This window comes from Aythya ferina (assembly GCF_964211825.1).
Source record: "Aythya ferina genome assembly, chromosome: 7".
Classification (NCBI taxonomy): Eukaryota; Metazoa; Chordata; class Aves; order Anseriformes; family Anatidae; genus Aythya; species Aythya ferina.
In genome coordinates, this window is record NC_140302.1 from 16,629,577 (window position 1) to 16,650,710 (window position 21,134).

At 50.3% G+C, this 21,134-nt stretch overlaps 2 protein-coding genes across 3 annotated transcripts in view; one reads left to right on the forward strand and one right to left on the reverse strand.

The window, feature by feature from the left end:
* Positions 1-1,699, reverse strand: part of SEC24C (SEC24 homolog C, COPII coat complex component) — a 34,336-nt gene extending 32,637 nt beyond the window's left edge. Inside the window, 1 exon segment of the mRNA XM_084525662.1 lies at positions 1,564-1,699. The gene's annotated coding sequence lies outside the window, so the exon portion shown is untranslated.
* A 163-nt stretch (positions 1,700-1,862) lies between these two features.
* The window catches only part of SYNPO2L (synaptopodin 2 like), a 36,829-nt gene continuing 17,557 nt past the window's right edge, over positions 1,863-21,134 (forward strand). Inside the window, exons 1-3 of one of the 2 annotated variants that reach the window (XM_084525660.1) lie at positions 1,863-2,421; positions 16,288-16,439; positions 19,192-19,853. In XM_084525660.1, coding sequence (XP_084381786.1) covers positions 2,317-2,421; positions 16,288-16,439; positions 19,192-19,853 — 919 coding nt within the window. In that variant the 5' untranslated portion in view covers positions 1,863-2,316. Of the gene's footprint in view, positions 2,422-9,704; positions 9,824-16,287; positions 16,440-19,191; positions 19,854-21,134 lie in introns of those variants that run through there. The other variant, XM_084525661.1, reaches the window with a different exon arrangement.

A 21,134-nucleotide genomic window follows, 5' to 3' on the forward strand; every position in this document is an offset into this window, starting at 1 on the left:
ATTAGCTTTTCCCGGTGCATGACTGCCCGGCTCATAGTTTAATGATTTCTGTGCTAACAATGAACCTCACTGAACACAAAACAAGCTTTCTCTTCGTAACTCATTGCTGATGAAGATCAAACCTAAATAACAAGAAACATCCACCTTGTCTGTTCTGTGAGACTTTGTTGGTGATTATTTTCAGTCGTTCTTTGTACTTTGCCCTTCCTCAGCCAACTATCAATTCTTTCTTGGATTTTTGACCCTTCTGATAATAAATGTTACAGGAAGAAAATTTAGTCCTACAGTAAGTAGCAGAAGTAAACACTCAAAAAGGCACAAGCATTGAACAACTCATTAAAGAAATAATCCTCTAGACATCTGCTCTCTGCCAGTATTCAGCTTTTAGCCACGACATTAGAACCTGTAGTGTCTGTCCCAGCAAATTAAAAAGCAATATTGCCTTCATCACCTTCCACTTCCCACTGTCTATAGCAAGAGAGGATTCCTCTGTGTGGTGCAGCTTTAAGCAGAAAGGGGCAGTTCCAGGAGTGGGAACCTCTCCCACACAAAAATGGAGAGAGATGCTCGTACTTCTGCTGACAGTGTACAGCAAGTCTCCTCTAAGGGCGAGTTTTAGGCCAAATGTATTTCTAACAATCCCATAGCCAGAACACCTATTCTCTGACAAGGGAAAAGAAAAAAACAAAATACGTCAACCCCAAAGATCTGCAGATCCACTCGGAACAACTCCACATTACTGAAGGCTAAGGCCTAAGACAGCACCTGCAACAAGCCACCTCGCTCTAGGGATGGGACTTGACACAGCACATAAACGAAGCCTGGCCTTGTGCGTTGTACGTCAGATGGCTGCTTCTCCCCTTTAATGTTTCCCCTAAACTTTTAGTGCAGTTTACTACAGAACCCTGTGACAGAAAGAAACTAGAACTGTTTGCTATGAAGCTACCACGTTAACAGCTGAAAATCAATGCTGTGCACCAAACTGAAAATCTCTGTTCTTCACGTTATCACATAAAAAACGTTACCAACCCTGGCGGGTGCCCGTGATGTGGGTGCAAGCAGCCCGCCCGTGCTCCTGCCGCAGCGCGGGGCAGCTCAGGCAGGGCTCTGGGCACGGCGCGGAGCTGCCAGCGGAGCCCTGCGGGTGCGGAGCGGGCCCGCCACACGCACACGGCGGATGCGGAGCTGCGGCCCGGGACCGGGGGAGCCGAGCCCTCCCCGCACCCCCAGCCCGGGCCAAGCCGCAGCCGCACGACGGCGGCCCGCAGCAGCCCGCCCCGGCCCGAGGCCCCGCCGGGCCGCCTCCCTCTCCCTTCCCTTCCCTTCGCCTCCCGCAGGCCGCCGAGCTCCGTCCCCGCGCCGCAGGGGCCCCTCAGCGCCGTGAGGGAGCGCGGGGCCCCCGCGGGAGCGCGGCGGGGCCGGGCGGGGCCGTGCGCGGAGGCAGCGCGGGGACAGAGCGGGCCCCACGCAGCGCCCCGCAGGCCCCGGCCCCGCAGCGGGGAGCTGTGGCCGCGCCTCAGGGCGCCCCCGCGGCCCCCCCCCGCCCGCCAGCCCCCCGCTCACCGCCGCTGCCGGTGCTGGGCCCGCTTCCGGCCGCCGGCCCCGCCGCCCGCCGCCTGCCACGTCCGCACTCCCCGCCAACCCCCGGCCGCCGCCGCGCCCCGCCCGCCAGGGCCCGGATGCCGCGCACGCGCGCCGGCGCCGGCGCCGGCGGCGCGCAGGCGCGCGCCCCGCCCGCGGGCACGGCGCTGACGTCACGGCGGACGCCGGGGCCCGGGGAGCGCCCCGCGATGGCGGCGGGCGGGGGGCAGCGGGGGGCAGCGGGGGGCGGGGGCCGGGGACGGAGCCGCGCCCGGAGCCGCTCCCCGGGCCGCGGAGGGGCCCCCAGCGGGCGGCGAGCCCCCGGCCGCCTGCCCCCGTCCGGCCTCGGGGCGGGTGCTGGCGCCTGGAGCCGCGGAGAGGTGTCCCCGCGGGGCTGTGCGGGGGGGACGGGGCCGTGAAGCAGTGGCCGAGCGGCCCCGTCCCGCCCCGCAGGTCAGGGCCGAGCTATTTTGAGCCCCGCTGCCGCGCTGGGGCCGCGGGCTCGGGCTGAGATTGACGGCACACGTGTGCGGGACGGCGCTGGCCGCGGCCCAGCAGCAGCATCGGGTGTCCCGGCGGGGCGGGGCGGGACCCTGCGGGGTGCGCGGAGCTGAAGGAAGCAGCGAGGAGAGGGGCTCGGGGGCACCGTGGGGAGGATGGGACGGGGCGATGCTGCCCGCTGAGAGCCGCGCTCTGCCGGCGCTGGGGAGGTGAAGGACCCGCGGCGCAGGAGCCATGGGAGCCGAGGAAGAAATGGTGATCACGCTGTCTGGAGGCGCCCCCTGGGGCTTCCGCCTGCAAGGGGGCTCTGAGCAGAGAAAGCCCCTCCAGGTGTCCAAGGTAGGACCGCAGGGTGTGCTCAGGGCAGGGTGTGCTCAGGGCAGGGTGTGCTCAGGGCAGGGTGTGCTCAGGGCAGGGTGTGCTCAGGGCAGGTGGCTGTGCCCAGCCGGGCAGCTCCTTGCTGTGCCAGAGCTCTGAAAGGGGAAAAAGGGGCAGTGGGCAGGCAGGGAGTGGGGTGGGGTACGGGTCCTGAAACTCTGCTACCGAGGCAGAAATAGAGAAGCGCCAGGGGAAGATCTGCCTGCTTTCGCAGGGCAGGTGGGATAGCGCACACAGTTTGCACACAGCCTGTGCAATGCCCCCAGTTGTCTGCAGAGACAGAGCAGCAGCCACAACCCCGGGAAAGGGCTCGCGTTCACATACGGAGGCTTCGGTGTTTGGGTAAAGCATCCAACAAAGTCAAAACCAACTGAAGTGAACGCAACAGAAGCTGTATTTCAATGACACTGTCTCTAACACTTCATTATTTTCCAGCTTTCAAAATAGCTGTGCTTTTCTTAGGGGCTCTTACATTGCCGGAGCTTTCTCAATATGGTCTGAAGTATTTTTGATGCTCTAAGCAGCAAATATGGGTTCACAGTCAAGGACGGAAGGAAAACGGTTCTTTGGAAGAGTTGAAATAATAAAAAGGAACAAATACAAACTTTGCGTTGCACTAATTTTGATTAACAGCTGTCCCTGTTTTCTTTACATAAAGATGACTGAGTAGGTTAAAAATTAAGAAAAAAAAGGTCCTCTGTTTATTAAGCTCCTAACAGCTGCATTAGCTTTGACACAATGATATCTTGGGATGTCTCGCTGGAAGGCACCCAGCAGAAGGCATGAAAAAATGCTTTGCCCAACCCTTTCTGTTTCCTTAAGTAGATTGTGGGTCTGACAGAGAATTTTAAAATGAAGTGTTCTGTGCCCCCAGGTCAAGGAGTGTAACTGTAACTTCTAACAAATTGTTTGAAACCCTGCAGCTTGGCCCTGAAATAGGCATTTCTTACATAAATAAAGATTATCTGTAGGAAAACTAACATATTCAGAAAGCTTCAGGTGCTGAAGAGAAGGAATACCCTTGAAACAGGTATCTGGAATCGGTGGTTATTAGCAAAATGGGCTTTTCATTGGCCACATAAATTTAGCAGCATGGTTTTGACTCATTGTTTTCCTTCAATAGTCAAGCAACTGGAATTGGAAGAGAAAGGAGGTACTGAGTATCTTGTAAAGATTACTTGGGGAAGAACAGCAGCAAGAACTAGCCAGTACTCAGACCAAGTTGCACCTTAAGGTGCCTGGAATATTGCTCCAGGATTAGTGGCACTTCCAGAAAGATATTAACTAAAACTAGCTTTCATCCCAAACTTGGTCTTGTACCTTAAGTCTAACAATGCAAATATATAAATGTATTTTCAATCTGAGGAAAAAAAAAAAGGGAAATATAATTGATATAAATCCATTTGAGCATAAATCATTCTTCATGTAGGACTGCTTTTACGATTATTGTTTGGGGCTATAATTAACCTGAATTTACTGGCATCCCAGTGACCATAAACACTCGCTGTTGTAGAGACAACACTGTTTAGTCAGTCTCCAAAGAAAGGCTTTATGGATCCTTACTGGGAACCTAGTAAGGTCCTATCTGATTGTAGAATGCTTAGAAGAGAATAAACCCCCAGAATTCAGGGAGTAGCCTGACTCCTCTGTTACCAGGCAGAGAGCAGAATTTTGAATCTCAGGTTTTGGCTCTTTGAGTTGAAAGATCAACTCCTCATTCTGCTGCAGTTAGGATTCTGCTATTGACACCTGTAGGATGAAGCCTGGGCCAAAATGTTGACTGCAAAGCATCCCCCAAACCTCTAACATCATTAGCAGCATCTGGATCTTCTGGGATCCAAAGATGGGAATGGTCCCAGCACTAAGGAATCCTGACCAGGGACTGTGGCCGTATGGTATCACACAGAGAAAGAGGGCGGTGTTGTGTTTGTAAGAACTGTATTGGTTTGTTAAAGCTGGGACCCTTGAGTTGTGGATGTGCAGTTTGCTTTGCTCAGCCTCCATTCCATGGTATCAGAGCCACTGCACAGCACTGGGACATGGTCAGAGGGAGGTGTCACTGAGACTGAGCCTGCCTCGCAGAGGTAAGGTCAAATAACAGAGTGTTTGTTAGCATGGTGAAGAACATGTTGTGCGTGCATGGAAAGACAGATTAGATAAATGAGAAGGGTCGATTAGTAAGCTAGTTGCTGTCAAAGAAAGGACTCTTGGGGAGAAAGAGAAGTTCTAAGCCAGGAAAACTTTGTCTTAGCAGAACAGAAATTGTTACTAGTGCTTTGGTTCTTAGAGCAAAATCTATTTGGACAGGATGGGGAAGAACAGAACAGGAACTTGGATAAAACTGTAGAAAATACGAAAGAAGATACAGACACAAATATCCTGGAGGTATCAGGAAACACTTGAGTGAATACAGTTGGGTGTCTCTGGGGATTCCAGTGCTGTCATTTTAGGCAATTTCAACTTCTAGACTAGAAAAGTCATAGGAGTAGCACAAAGGAAAAATGCTTACCCTTGGATGTTGAATCAAATTGTTTCCCTATACCATTCTGGCTGAAGAAGAGCTAAGCAGATAAAAAAACTTATTTGAGCCCAATGAGTGGAAATGAATTAGGTATAACAAGTTATATAGAAACGGTTTGCACTGTAGTTATGTAGAAATGCTGGAATTGCTATACCAGACGAGGTTAATGGGCAGTCCACCTCCTGCTTCCTGTCTCCTTTGTGTTTCTTGCAACACAGGTGTGTCAGAGGAAACTCTAACCTTCAGCAATGCACCTCATTTTCTAGTAACGCAATGCGGAGGAAAATTCTTTCACCCCCCCAGCTGATTATCAGCATGCTCTATGAAGTACATGAGAATTGACAGTCCTGGTATTTGAGCCTATACATAAACAGATAATTCTTTGTGAACAGCTAGTGTTACCTGTCTGATTAAATCTCAACTGTTTCCCAATGAAGATTCAATAACATCATGCAGTCAGACATTCCGAAGACTAAATGTTGCACAAAGTAGGATTTCCCGTTTTGAGTCACTCTTTGTTGTATTACAAATCCATGGAGAACTCATTATCTTAAATGATCATTTTACACAGTCACAGTTCCTCTTGCCTTTCTTCTTTCCAATGTTTATATCATCATCTTGTTATTGTTTTTCCATGTGGAAGATTATTATCAATCTGATTGATAGCAATCAAATGATCAATCACTTTAATTCCTGTTCTTGATATCTGTTATTTCTGAAAACTCTTTAAGCCTGTTCTTTCCCTTCCCTTCCCTTCCCTTCCCTTCCCTTCCCTTCCCTTCCCTTCCCTTCCCTTCCCTTCCCTTCCCTTCCCTTCCCTTCCCTTCCCTTCCCTTCCCTTCCCTTCCCTTCCCTTCCCTTCCCTTCCCTTCCCTTCCCTTCCCTTCCCTTCCCTTCCCTTCCCTTCCCTTCCCTTCCCTTCCCTTCCCTTCCCTTCCCTTCCCTTCCCTTCCCTTCCCTTCCCTCCTCCCTCCCAGCGGGTATTGACAAAAAAGCTCAAATTTAAATAACATAAGCAAGATTGAAATGCTAATATTATTTTCTACTGATTACATGGTTCCAGATCTGTAACTGCGTATGTCTTTCCTTTTGTGTTAAACTCTCCTACAAAAGCACACGCTGAATGTTTTGTTCCACCCTAACAATCATTTGCAGTGTCTGTGTGCTAAAAAATGTCTGATGTGTATATGAAGGATTGGTGGTACCATAACAGTTCAGTCTCGTAAAAACAGATGTGGTAGGAGTAGAGGGTGAGGCAAAAGAAGAAGCAAAAGAGAATTTATTAGTGCTGGGGAACCCTCCATGGAAAAGAGTAGATGATTTTTAAATTAGAGTTATATTAAAATATCAACTTGGTAATGAGTAAGCTGAAAAAACAACAGACATTGATATGCTCAGCAGGCAGATACACAGCAGGATAAAAGATCAACAGAGGACATGAATAATTCTGCAGAAATTAGGAAGGGTTGAAATACGGGGAACTAGAGAAACAAATAAAGGGAAAATATAAGATTAAAGAACCCAAAAAGGAAAACAAAACCTCTGTTCTGTTCTTACTTACAGCATTGTCCTTATAACTGAAATCAGTTGAACTACTGTGCTTTCACATTTAGCTTATTTGTAACAAATCTTTTAACTCTTACCCAGTGAAGCAGATAAAGGATAATGAGAATTCACGCTACCCCTTACCAAACCAAAGGTGACTTTGTGTAGCTCAGCGGCTGTGTGGTAGCAACACAACAACACAGCAACACGACACAACAGATCTTTGGCCAGAAACAGTCAGCAGGGAAGAGAAAATAAGCTCAGAAGTAAGAAACAAAAAGTGTCCGTAGATGGTAAGATTTTTATTTTAGAAAGGTTGAGGAAAAAGCACATTTTCCTGAAATGCACAGCACACCTTGCAAGGGGAAGCTTTCATGATGAGAAGGTTCACCCACTCTGAAAAGGGCGTACAGTAATGGAGAATAATGCCACCAGGTCCTGGAGGATTTCTTTGCACTAACGGTATGTGCATCAAATGCACTTGAAACTAAATAAAATGTGAAATAGCTAGTCTGAGAAAAGTCATAAGATAGGACATAAGCATTAAATCCATCATCAGCCAAAGCAGAAACATAACATGGAGCTGTATTAGGGAAATCAGTTTTAGGATCAACAGGGGTAGCTTTAAGATGGTACAAGTACATGTACTGCCTTTAGGGAGTTTTCTACAGAACAAGATTTATTCCATTAGAGGGAAACCCACTTAATTACTATAAAAAGCAGCACGGAAGACACTTGTACCTCCAGCTTAGTCTGGTCCACAAGTACTACTGAAGAAATTAGTGGAAACCGGAAGCTTTCCAAGAGGTACTGATGATAGAGGAGAGAGATGTGGGCATGTTAGTGCATCACAAGAGGATAACGAGCCAGCAAAATGATGCTTTTCTGAAAAAAAGGCAAACAAGTGAGCCTCAGCTGAGCTACATGTAACCAAAACAGGAAGGCATTGATGTTGCTGTCTGATGTACAAGTGAGAATTCACTGGAATTACCACACCTGTGGAGCCGGCCACTTTGAAAAAAATTAATTTCAGGTAGAGCAGCTACAGAAAAGGACAGGAGAGAAGGCTTCTTTCATCTAGCACAAAGGTTGAGAGATATGATTGCTGTCTACAAATAGATGTTGGGCAAACACCAGCAGCACTGTTCAAATATAGGACAGCATTGTCAACGATCAAGCGTGCACAGAGAGACCAGCGGTAACTAACCAGGGAGGCTCAGCAACAACTTTCCAATCCAGGCAAACAACTAAAAACCTCTTAAAATCAGGTTATGAGCTAGAGCAAACAGCCTGGCATGTGAAACAACAGAGGATTGGCCCTTTTAACTCAGGAGGCTCCTTTCAGTTCCCACTTCTGCACAAATAACTCTGCAGCAGTGGAGTGAATCGTTAGGGGAAGCAGTGGCCACAGGACTGGATAGCTGTTAAAAGCAACAACTGTTTTCTTGTTTAAGAGCAGTTCATCACAACCTCCTTTTGACCTCTTTCTTACCTATCTCTACTTTCCTGTGTGTTTCTCTGCTGCAAATCCTCTGTCTCTACTGTCTCCTCTGCCAGACACAGAGAGCCCTGCTGCCATATGCTGTGCCACTGCTCCCTGTGACGCACGGCCTGGCTGCTGTGTCCTGTTCGCCTTTGCTCGTGTGACATTATTCCTGCTGAAGGCTGCCAGCTCCATCCCAAATAGGGCTGACAGCTTGCAGACCCACAAGCACTCTCTCTGCCTCTCCTCCGTACAGTGAAAGGTGGACAGGCAGGTCTGTACCTGATCCCTCAGTCACTGAACGTCACATCCAGGAAGGTGTGGAAGGTGTGCCTGGCAGCCTTGCCTATAGCAGTCACTAATGCTGGCTTTGGAGGGCTGCGTACGGCTGGCAGTGCTGTGGAAGGAGTTACTCAGGCAGTTTTGGGAGTGCTCCTGGACATGTTTTATGGCCTGTCAGTGCCTAGACAGGTGCCACCACTGGCTGCCAGTGAAGGAGAGCTGGCTGCAGTGCTGGTGGGACTTTCAGAGGAGCCTGGCAGTCACCGTGTGCCCGAAGGACACAGGGCTCCAGGGCTGCTCTGCCGCTGAGGAGCTGCAAGCTCAGTGCAGCGCTGGGACAGCAGTGAGCGAGGTGCAGAGCTTGGAAGGAGAGCTCTGCCCTTCCCAGCAGGGATGAGGGGATAGGACCTCCAAGATAGTCATAGGAAGATGGCCTGAAGAGAAAACCACGTTATTGCGGCTGCAAATCACCATCACTGATTTGTACATGTATCATCCAAGGATCTGATTCACAACTACCTCTGTATCACCAGGGGCTTGGAGCTACCTGCAAAGAAGTAGCATTACACAAGCACTCCCTTTCAAACAAGCACGGAGAGCAGGCTGTGTGGATGGCAGGGATCACTGGTTATGCCATTCCCTACAAACTGTCTTTACTGTGGAGTACAGGATTGTGGTTTAGACCAAAAAGAGCTTTTATTCAGTGAAATGACACAGGGAATGCTAAGTGGCAGTATCTACTTATTTTAAAACAAGACTAGAAGGACTTCATAAATTCATTAACTTCACCCTAATGTAGGGTACTAGATGTATCTTTTTCCCTCCAGAACACTAACTGAAAGATTGCTTTCCAGTCTGACTGGGAAGCCTGTGATAGTTAGAAAACAATTAGGAACTGAATTTTAGTCTACACTTGCTCTCAGCTAATCTTTAACCCTTGGTTTAGTACTCCTCTCTCACTCCTCAAGCCATTTCACTCTGTTAAATCTTTTCTTTTCTCTGCCTACCTTCATGTTCCAAAAGGCATGATGAAGTCACGCCTATGAAAAAATGGGATGTTATCTTCTGGCCCTCCACACATTACTGTCCTGAATAATTTCTCCTCTGCCATGCGACCACAGCTGTGCTGCCTCATGCCTTTTGCTTTCACAGCTCATCTAAGACTTCTGCTTGAAGGACACTGTGACAAAAGCTTCCACTGTCCTCCTTGCAGAGATGAAGAGGCTGGGCAGGTCTGTCCTTGCATCCTATTTATGCTGTAGCAGGCAGGAACAATGTCTGTCAGATGATTGTCAGCAGCTGTGGGGAAACCACACGAGCTACACCTGTATGTGGTGCATTAAATGTGCCTGGGACGCCACTGGCACAGAGGCTGGCTGGTACAGCATGGGGCAATGCCCAGCGGTTAAAAACTCTTATTCTCAGCTGAATGGGGTGGCTGCATGCAAGTTGCCCATGGGCAATGCCCTGTTCTAGCTCCCAGGCTGTGCCTGGGAATTGTTCAGGAGAGCACTATCTGGCCAGAGCATAAGGTAGGACCAGGACCATTTCAATGGTTTGACACTAACAGATGCTTTGCTGGCATTATTCAGCCTGCTACTGGTATGTTGCTGTGCCAAAGTCTCTCTGAATCCGTCAGGTGAAAGGGCTGCTTGTCTAGTCCCTTCCTGTCCTGGCTGGTCCTGTCCTGGCCACAGAGCTGCAGAAGCATGGTGCTCATCCGTCTCAGACAATTTCAGAGAGGCTCTATTAAGGTTAATGAGTGCTGTCATTTGGTGTGGTAGCCCACACTTGAAAATACGATGAATGTTGTGTACAATAACTTCTTACAGACATGAGTTTTGACCAGGATTGTATCCGAATTCTATCAAAGTAATAGCAGGTATGTCTTCTTCAAGTTGCTCCTACCTAAGTGTAATGCTTTGGAGGCATACATGTATTATACTTGAGGCTGCAGCTGTTCAACAATAGACAGTAACTAAAAATCCTCTGTTCTGAGTAAGGGTTTTATTCGAAGTTTGTTAATCCTCACAGCACCAGCACGCAGTGCTAAGGTTGAGAGCATCTTGTTCTGGAGGACTGAAGCCATCTCTCTGGATGACTCTGCCCTGTGTTCAAGGCCCTCTCACTCCTATCCCAGCTCAGTGCCTGACACTGTAAAATGTTGGTAGCTGGATTTGCTTGTGAACACTTAATTCCCTTAGATTTCAATCCTAATATCTTTTATGTCATGAAGAGGAAGGTTGAACATCTAGAAAGAGATCTACGTGAAATAGGTGAGCATGTTTCTTCTCAACATTCCCATCTCTTGTCCCAGCAGCTAGATGTGGGCACCAGGACTCTTGCTTTTTGGCATACCTATCTGTTCCTTTGGAATCCTTGCTTCATAAAAAAAAAAAAACAAAAAACAAACAAACAAAAAACAACAACAACAACAAAAACTTGATATCCTGCTGGTTCAGTCTGTTGAAAGCAAAATGCTTACCAAATACTTTTAGTATCTCTTGTAGTACATGTGGCATTATTCTTTGTCAGTGGTATAACACTTCACTCACTTTTCAGCTACTCTTCTATCAAGTAACAAAAGGCCACAGAGATAAAGCCTCTTTTTGTCTACCTGCAGTCAGCTCTGTCTAGGCATTTGTTCCCAACAGCAAGCTCCATGCTAAACTTTGCTTAGGCAAAAAAGGCAGATTGTTTGGTGTTGTTTTCTGGTTTTCTCCCAGGTAATATCAGCACAAAACGTATTTTTAAGGTGCTTGGTTTCAACAGACAGGCAAAACTAACAGCCCCTTATCGGCTGTGTTTGTTTTGCATCAGTTGTACCCACTGGTACAAATCAGAATTAGGCCCGGTGCACTGAAGATGTCTTCTCTTCCCAACACTAGGATAGCCATATCCCTCACCAGTGCACTCCCTCTAGGTGGTAACAGACTAGAGGAGTCTTGTACACACTCAGTGGATTGTCTAGCACCAGCATCCTCTGCCACCACCAGGTTTCATCTCCAGACCCCTTGCCCAGAAACCACCCAATCTGTCCTTGTGCTCAAGATACCTTCTTTTACCACCCTGTCTTGCTGTATTTGTTTATCATTCCAGAAAATGTCTGTTCTCTCCCTTCTTTCTCTAGTTAAACGCCTTCTGCTTAAGCTTCACTGTGGATGACCTTTGAAGTAGGTCTGCAGGGACACTGGACCTGCTTTACCAAGACACAATGCAGTGGCACCTCTTAAACTGGAACAAGGTGTTAGGGCAGAAGTTATTGGAACAAAATGAAGATGTGTAATTGTAACGGTTAGTGTAATTATCATAGGTTAGAGTAAATATTCTCCTCTAATAAAAATACAGCAGTAACACAAAGATGTGATGCTACTCGCATCCTTAACAGGCAAGGCATAGAAATAGCATCTTACTGGATCTTTATGTTCAGATGGGCAGCTGAGAGAAAGAAATTTAAGAGTCAGAGCAAATGACTTGAAAAACCTTTTGATATCCAGACTCCTCTCATTTACAGTTCACAGTGCGAGTGTTTTCTCTGAGGTCACACAAAAACTCCTCCAGGCCTCCTGGATGCCAGTCTAGTGCTTTAACCACAGGGGTATTTTTTCCTTGCACAAATAAAGATTCAGCCCTGGCCCTGTAGGAAAACCAAACTGTTCCAGTAACCAAAATGATGTCAAGACAGATGTGCTGAGAGAAGAGATGGAGGGTTTTTGCTTCTTCTCTTGCAGCTATAAGTTGCTGTGGTTGTGGTTCAGCTGAGCAGGAAGTGCTGGGAGGAGCAGCCCCTGATGTTGCTTGGCTCTTCAGATCTTGCCTGAGTTCATTGCCCCTTGGTAATGCTCTGTATTGCTTCATACTACAACAAGGCAGCTCTTACCCCTCCTTGGGGACCCTGTGACATGACTACATTTCACTTCAGACTGGAAATAAAATGTAAATGCTGCTGAGTTGCCGTGGGGTGCAACTACTCCACTGTAGCTGCTGAGGGAAAGGGGGCAGCTATACGACATGAGATGCAATCAGAGAGGGGAAGGAGAAAGACCGTTTGTAGTCAACATCCAACTCTCACTTGGCCTGAGCTTGCTCAGCTGCTGCTGGGCGGATTTTAGGATAATGTAATTTGTCTTCCTGCTGTACAGATTGAGCTCTGCTGATGAGGGAGGTGTTGGGTGCCTTGGGGAGGCAAGGGCAAAGATGGCATGTACCTGTTAGAGCTGATTCCTGAAAGGCACTGCGAACCACTTCTGATTACCCACAGCATCTTTCCTTTTTTTATGAGGAAGGGGTTGTGGCCAGCAGGGACGGTGGTTGCAGAGTTTCAGGACAGGTTCTCTGGGCTGTACTCAGGCAAGATGGGAAGCCACTGAGTTACTATCAGGACTACTCTATTCTTAGCATCCCAGCGTGTGTTCACCCCCCACATACCACTACCTAAATATAGTCCATACTGAAGGACAGATGCTGCCGAGTTGCATCTGACCCCCTCCTCCCTTGCATTCCCGAAAGCTAGGCTGAATTCGCCCAAAACACGTCCAGTGAGCAGCGTGTCCTTTTGTCTCCTCAGGGCTGTGCTGAGAAAATTCTGCTAGAGCCTCACCCCAGTCCTGGCCTTCTCAGCCTCTCCCAGCACTGGCCTTCCCTTCAACACCTTTTCTTCTTACTTGCTTTGTCATTTGTTGCTTTTGCTCTTCCTTTTTTGACCCCAGCTGCTTCTGTCCCTTCCCTCCTGTCTCATTCAATGTGATCAATTAGAGGAACAGGGCAATGTCATAAAGGAAAACGGGCATATTTATGTGCACATACGTAGGTGCTGTGGACAACCAAACCTCTCTGACAAGAGCTCTTCTGTCACAACAGAAGTCTTGGTGTGAGTGCAGGGAGCGGGACGATCTCCTGTGTCAGTGTATTTCATTACTTTGTTGTGCAGGTATTCCGCACTGCTTTGTATTTTGAGGAGCATGGATCAGTAAGGCCCTGACACTGGGATTCCTGAAATCCAGATGAAAAAAAGCAGGACATTTCTCCCAAGTGAGCCAAAGTGTGCAATGGGGAGGGGGTGCTGTCTACTGAGGCAAGGAGTGGAAAGTATACCAGATAGGTAGGTAGAAGAGAATTTGTGCGGTTTTCCCCTCCAAAGGGAGAGGCCAGTCCTTGCAGATTGGGTAGTGTAATCCCCCGGAGCTACCCCTTGCTTTCTCAGAGTCCCTCACTGCTGCCTCTCCCTTGCACAAGAAAGCGCTCAAGGGATCTGCTTCAGAAAGCAGAGAGGATTTCTCTTTGAAATCCCACTTGTCCCATCCCTACAGAAGGATTCCTTTCAGATCCTTTCCCCATCCTCTTCCACAGAGCTGCTGGGTGACACCGTCCTCCCTGTCCGCAGCCTGTGCAGGGCTCTGAGGCTGCCGGGCGCCCAGGAGAGGGCATCTTTCCGACATGGGCAGCGAGTGGCCGGGAGGGCAGCCTGACCTTCAGGGTAGGCAGCTGGCCTGGCCGGGCGCCCCGAGGGCTCACTGCTGCCCTCCCTGCGAGTGAGCCGTGAGCTATGCAGGCTCCGGGCTGTCATTGAACGGCTCTGCAGCACTGTGCTGGTGCTCCTGTGAAGTAATGAAGCAGGCCTGCAGCCTGCTGACGTGGTTGTGCATTAGGTCCTGTCCTTTCTGTGGGGTGTGCTGTCTCGCTGCAGATTCATTCCCCTTCTGCCTTTAACCCCTTTGCTCTCCTCTCTGGCAAACACAGCGGGGTGGGAGTTGTCATTAAAATGGAGCTGTGAGCAGGTTTCCCTCTGTCCCAGGGAAGCAGATTCACAAAGTTCCGGGGAAGGGTTTATAAACCTGTGGGGACTGACAGCCAGGAACACTGACATGCTATTTCCAGACTCTGAAGGTCTCTTCCTGGGCTGGACACTGGGCTTGTTTTCCCAAGGAGGAATGGGGACAGGGAGACAGGGAGACCTCTCCTCCTGGATTACAGAGCTAGCTCGCAGCTCCCGCAGCAGCACTGCAGTAACTGGAGCTGCTTTCGCATGCGGACCTCCTGCCACCCTGGGAAAGGCTGAGCACAGACCAAGCCAGAGCCGCTGGGCCGGCATGTGTGCTAACCATAAAATACGTGCACTGCCTGCCCACCTTGCTCAGCCCACACGGGGCAGCTGATGTCCCAGCAGCCTGCTCCGATCTAGGGGTGCTGAGGCAGCAGCAGGCACTGGCCTGGCAGTGCTGAGTGCTCTCCAGCAGGTTCCTGCAGTGCCGAGGGACCAGGGGCTGGCGGGATGCTGGTGAGGCCGAGCAGCTCTGGGCTGGGTGGTCACAGCCCACGGCCAGCTGGTTTCAGTGAGCATGGAGGAGTATGATGGGATGTGAAGAATGCTCTCAGCACCTGCTGACAGTCTTTAACCCCCGCTTCCCTCGCTCCAAAACTGGGAGAGGTGCTCAGCAAGTGTGTTCCTATCCGGGGCTGAGCGCGAAGCACTTGGCGTGGAGCAGCAGTTGGCCTTCAGAGGAATACCAGGGGGACGTCTTCCTTCTGCCCTCCCTGCAGCCCCCTAACCCTCTGCATTAGCTGCGGTCTCAGTAGGCAGCACTGGAAAATGAGCCTGCTGTCCCCTCTCAGTTAGCAGCTGCACCTTGAGGGAGTGTCAGGAAGCAGTATTTGTACTGTAACAGCAAAGTGGCTCTTCAGCAGGGGTTCATTACAGACCCACATGTTCTCATTCCTGGCTTTTATTAACAAGGAGGGAGATAAAGGCCTAAAATGACAGCGGCTGATGGATATGGCAGCTGGGATGAGAGAGTCCCTATTTTAAGCACAGAGGCAAAATTTGGGGTCAAGCTGGAGAGGCTACAGGGTGATAAAGTGCCAGTGAACACACAGACAGCTCATAGCATATCCCCCCTCTTTCCATCTTCTACCCCAGTACCTCCCAGTTCCACTGATAGGCTGACCTGCAAGAAGTGCTGCTCTTGCCCCTCGGAGGATTAGGGCCAAGTCTGGCTGCTCAAGCAGCAAACTCTAAGATATGGGAGAAGGTGCCCTGCTGTGCATTATCTCTCTTCAGGGATCTGCCACAGTTTGTTCACTGCACCCCATTAAACAGCTCTGCACTGTTTAAGTCTCTCACTTAACTGCAAGATCTGAATAAAATTTCTAGAAGTATTTACAAAGTTAGTGCATTTAGGCCTGATTTGCTCTTGTGCAGTGTTTTCCTGTGGAAATTCCTCTATGCAAAATGAGTGCATTACGGGTGCTACAAGAAAACTGTCCCATTGCTTACCTACATGGGTGAGCTCTGTGTTTTTGGGCTGAGTGGGCACTTGGTTTGCTTGCTTGCCCTAACAGAAACGCTAGACTGTGTTGTGGGTTTCAGTGAGTAGTTTAACTGAGATACAGGAGATAACTCGGATAACTGAGAACAGAAGGAAGAGGAAACACTTGGTGTAAGATGGCCACAAGAGGCCAGGTTAGGGACTAGTCTGGACCTAGAGCCCCAGACTCCCTTCTCAGACAAAGCAACGCGTATCTCGCACAGCTCCTGTTAAGGCTAAAGATTTACTCCACATTTACGCTTGTGTAACAGGACACCAACAGCATGATGCAGATGTCCAGAAATATATTGGCCAAAGCCGTTTGAGCAGGAATACCTGACAGCAGGAAGTGCCAGAGAGCCCCCTACTCTTCCTGATGTCAGCTTCCCCGAGGACGGCATCTACAGGGGCTGTGTGTGTCAGGGATCACACCACAGATTCATAGGAGGGGGTACATCTGGAAGTGCTGACATGCAGCCACATACAGGGAAAGTCTGGAATAAGGAATTGCCACAAGTGCAGATACTGAAAGGCACAGGGCCTGGTCCATCACTGTGGCAGCACAGTAGTCTTAGGCCTTATTTTATTCTCTCAGGGATGGAGTGATAAAAGGGTCAGCAGGAGACAAGCACCTGCACTGAAGAGCTGCCGCTCTTACTGTCATCCCTATCCTCTCTGTTCTGTTTTTCCAGATCCGAAAGAGAAGCAAAGCATGCCGTGGAGGCCTGTGGGAAAATGATGTGCTAGTATCTATCAATGGCAAGTCGTGTGCCGGCCTCTCCCATGCTACTGCCATGCAGATCATCGACTCCTCCAACGGCACGCTCAACATCCGGGTGAAAAGGTAACTGCTTCCCCAGCACCATGCTGAGATGGTGCAGGCAGCACAGCAGCTTCGCCCAGCACAGCAGCTATCCACACCTGGCAGGAAGGAGGCAGGCAGGGAGCCTTTGGTTTCTCCATCCTGTGAGCCATCCTGGGAGTTCCCCATGGCTAACATGTGGCCAACCAAAAGTTCTCCGTGCTGCTCTCCAGAGTGCCTGGCAGTAGGGTTGAACGCACTCCAGATTTCCATCTCCCAGCCCCTTAGGCTGGAGGGAAACGCTTGCAGTGTGAGGACTGTGCTGCTAAGAATGAGCAATTTAGGCTACAACCAAACAGTTGATGCAGGGCAATTCCGCTCAGGAATTAACAGAGACCCAGTTCATTCTGTAGAAATGAATTTGATGATGCATTGGATAACTGAGCCAAGACCAAAAGTGACCAAAAATTACCTCATTATTTGCTACAGCAGGCCACTATAGTCCAACAGGGACTTCTACAGAGCTCAGAGGTGGGTAGCTGAATCCCCTTCTCCAGGAAGAACGACTTCCGGTGAGAGCTCCAGTCTCCAGAATACTAGAAATCAGTCCCAAATTTAAGCACACAAATGGTCCCAGGAACTTCACTGTTTCTACCTGCACTAAAGCCAGCCCAGTGCCTCAGTGTATGTTGGATGAGGCACAAGATTTAAATAAATCAGATAAAGATGAAGGGAGCAAAGCTGTGTGAGGTCCCAGCTAGTGCACACCACTGCCCAGTCAGAAGCTGCCCTCAGGAAATAAGGCCCTGTTGAAGGCGTTTGAGAAATGGGATTTTCCGCAGCCCTGAGGAGGCAGAGGGGAGGGACAGCCACCCTGCGTGCTGGCATCTGTAAACTGGGGGCGAAGGTGGGCAGTGCTCAGGGAAGGAAGGAAAACTAGAACATGTAGGCTCCTTCCCTTGGCTTCTGGGAAGGCAACGGTGCCTTCTGATGCGCTCTCCCTGTGCTGCTGTGATTAAGTGTGATGAGTGAGCCCTGAGCAAGGTGGCCGGAATAGCGCCTGGCTCCTTGCCGAGGCCTTATCTCACCCCACTGGGGTCCATCTGCAGTCACAGGTGCCCCGGCAAATTCCTCTGGGCCAAAATCAGCCCTCTTTGAATTAGCCAAGTGACAAAGGCAGGCTTCTCGCGGGGTGCACGGATCAGCCCTTGGGGAGCCAACACCAGATGGCTTGGGGATAACATAGCTAGTCAATGAAGCTGGCTTCCTTCTGGGGTACTGGGGAATCATCAAATAGTGCTTCCTCATCACAGCGCTATTCTCACTCTACATCTACATTCCCAAGGAAAACACCAATTAGTTATTTTCAGAGAGGAGAGGTGGCTGGATGACTGCAGCATGCAGGGCTGTTGGTGTGGGATGTGTGTGAAGAGAGAAACAGAAAGATTGTGACCTGAACGGACAGTGCAGAACCACAGAAATTGGCTTAGAAGCAGCAATGATTTTCAGCTATTTGATCAAATGTTTAAAGAAGAGGAAGGACTTATTCGTATTGCTTAGGGAGGTTTGTGTTTGCTCCCCAGTAAGAGTTCATAATACAAATATTATTAAAAAAAAATAAACAGAGAAATTGTCCCACCCTTCACTTCCAACAAGGCCTATACTTGATACAAATTTTTCACAGTTCAGAGGCTAGATAAAAAAGAACTGGGATTCAAGTCATGAACTCCACAGCTTTACAGAGTTGATACTCTACCTGGCTTCCATGTATGCATGCTCAAAAGGCAAATGTGTGAGGCTCCCTTATAAATCCAACAAGCCCTGGTGACTCTGGCAAGGGCAGGAAGATTTTCCCCGCCCCATCTCTGGGGTCCAGAATCAAACTGCCTTTGAACTCTGGGCTTGCTCCTGAGGAGAGGGAGGACAGAGCTGACTGGTTTCCCACCAGCAGAGCCAGTTCTCCCTCTGGCAGTCAGCAGCCGGACTGACTGCCCCAGTCTGTCCTGCTCCTGCCCCAGCCATCCTCCCAGCTGACTCACAGCTTGGAGCTTGCTATGTCTAAGCCAAAGGCAAATGCCAGCACGGACTGGGCTGGCATGTCTGCAACGCAGGCGTCAAAACCAGACACTGGCAGCTAGCTTGTGAAGCAGCCCCGCAGCGAGCTGGCCACACATCTGACCTTTCTCACCAGCATGGTCCTGCCTCCGCAGGGTGCTTGGCTCCTTTTCATAGAGGTATTTGTTATTTGCTCCCATCTAGAAGGCTGGGCAAGCAAACAGCACCTTCTTCCTTCAGATAACTAAACTGCTGGAGTGTTTTGGAGGATGCCCTGGTGTGCAGAGCTGGCGCAGCTCTAAGATGCAGTTCCAGCTGCAGGAGCAGCTGGGGAGCTGCGTTATGGCCAGGGCACCACCTCGCAGCCCTGCCCGGCAGGCTGAGTGGGCACGGCCAGCTGTGCTGAGGACTGTGTGCTGGGCAGGAACCTACCTCCCATGGAGAAATGCCTGGGAGCTGATTAAGCAAGCTGGGTAGATTTTTATGCTTTCAGGACGTTCTGATTTCCAAGTGTTTAACACCTGGTTTTCAAAGAGGTCATGAAGCAGAAAATCAGGATGAGAGCAAGTAGCTGATGTCAGACATGTGCCTGCCCTGTAGGTATCGATCTGTACCATGTGGAAGACACCTGAAACACCAGCTCAGCCCTTAGCCCTCCCTTTCCAATGTGCTCTCTCCTCATGGCAGGGTTTTCTTCCAGCTCCCCCCACCTCGCTCACTGCTTTTCCTTCTCCTGCAGGATAGTTGGTGGGGACCAGACGGGCCCGCGGCTGCAGCGCTCCCCTTCCCCAGGGCAGCGAGTGCTCTCCCCGCCGTCCCCGCTCAGCCCCCCGGCGCAGCTGCTGAGCTCTGGGCCAGCAGGAGCCCCGGCCACCACGCAGCCCCCGCAGCCCCGGAGGGCACCGCGGCATCTGGACAGCCTCACCTCCCCGCCTGACAGCGAGGCCTACTACGGTGAGACCGACAGCGACGCTGACAATGTAGCCCAGGAGAAGCACCGCCGGGCCCGCAAGAAGAGCCCGCGCTCCCCGCCTGGCAGCACCAACAGCAAGGCAGACGTGCCCCAGGATGAGGTGTCCCTGTCCGAGCAGAGTGGCTACGAGAGCACGCCGGAGGCCGCCGCGCAGGGGGAAGCCGAGGTGGCCAGCTCCGGCGGGGTGGCCAAGAGGGAGATCGCCTGCCCGCCCGGCAGCCGCACGGACACACCGTTCTCGGAGAGCGATGGAGCGCTGCGGCCGCCCTCAGCCGAGGGCCGGGAGCCTTCCCCGGAGGCGATGCTCCTGCCCCACGCCACCAAGGCCATCCGAGCGGAGCGCCACCTCATCCCCATGGTGGGGCCCGTGGAGCACCCAGTGGATGAAGACCTGACCACCACGTACACGGAGAAAGCCAAGCAGGCCAGTAAGTCCTCTGCGCCCTGCCACTGCCCCACGTCCTCTTCCCGTGCTTGAGCTCCTTTCCAAAGCCTCACGCCTGCAAATGGCAAGTGGGTTAGCTCCTCAGCTTGGGAAGAAGCAAGAGTCGAGTCAGCCCTGTGCAGACGGGCCTCCTGTTGCAGCTTTGGCACCGGGGTCTCGATCCCCCAAGGTGTCCCAAGCAACAGATAAGAGAAAGGGCCGGGGGTGCAGGAGTCACTTGTAGAAGCTGCAGCCACACAACTGTGCAGTGAGCCCTGGTAGAGCTGATGCCTTTCTAGAGGGGTACCCACAAGGGCAGGGGGGAGCTGGTCAGTCAGTTAATTCCAATGGGTCCTTGTAGGAAGTCAAGACCTTTCCAGGTGGGATAAAGCACTGAAGAATGTCATGTAGTACTTGGGTGATAGGCCTGAAGTGACCTTAACTGTGGATATCTTTCCTGGTTTCTGCTACACCTTGTATTTCAAACCTAAACACGAAGGCAAGGTAAGATGTTATTTGACTTCACAGTTGTGAAGTCGAATATTATTGCTTTTGATTATGATTACCCAATAATATTAGATAAAAAGTACTCAGTAGCTTTTTTCATAGGAGTATCTCAGTGCCCAGTATGAGTGGCTAATGGACTTCTCTGAGCCTAGAAATAAAGCAGCTTTCAAACATCTGACTTAACTGAGGGACAGATTGGGAAGCTTATGAAAGTTATCAGGCTGATTCAGATAAACCACCCAGATTCTCACTTCTCGTTCTCTGCTCCAAGTGCAAGGCATCTTTTCCCCAGACCAGCTAATATTGCAAGGCAGTTGGTAAGCCACTCCCTGCTCTTTTTCTTGGTCCTTTAGAGGTAACTTTCATACCCAGGCTGCATCCTTCAGGCAGGGTGCTGGCCTCCTGCTCTGCCCTGTACTGAGGGCACGGACTCAGCTGGGTGCCTTGCGTCAGGCCCCGCTAGGCAGTGCAACCAACTTGGTGCCTTGTGGGATTTCTTTCTAGTCTTTAGCACTCCCTTTCCTTGGGAGAGCAAAGAAAGCAGTGATTTCAGCCTCTGTGAGGATGAAGCTATTTTTTCCCCCTTTGAATAATGTACAAGCATGAGGTGAATGGTGAGAAAGGCATGTTCAGCTGCTCCCTGCCACCTGATAGTCCCAGCAGTGGATAAGCAATTGCTTTACATCAAGGCCTATTTCCATGGATAGCGTCAGCGCAGAAGGCTCCCAGGAAAGCCACGTATTTAATGCAGAGCATTTCTGATGGCAAAATAATACCC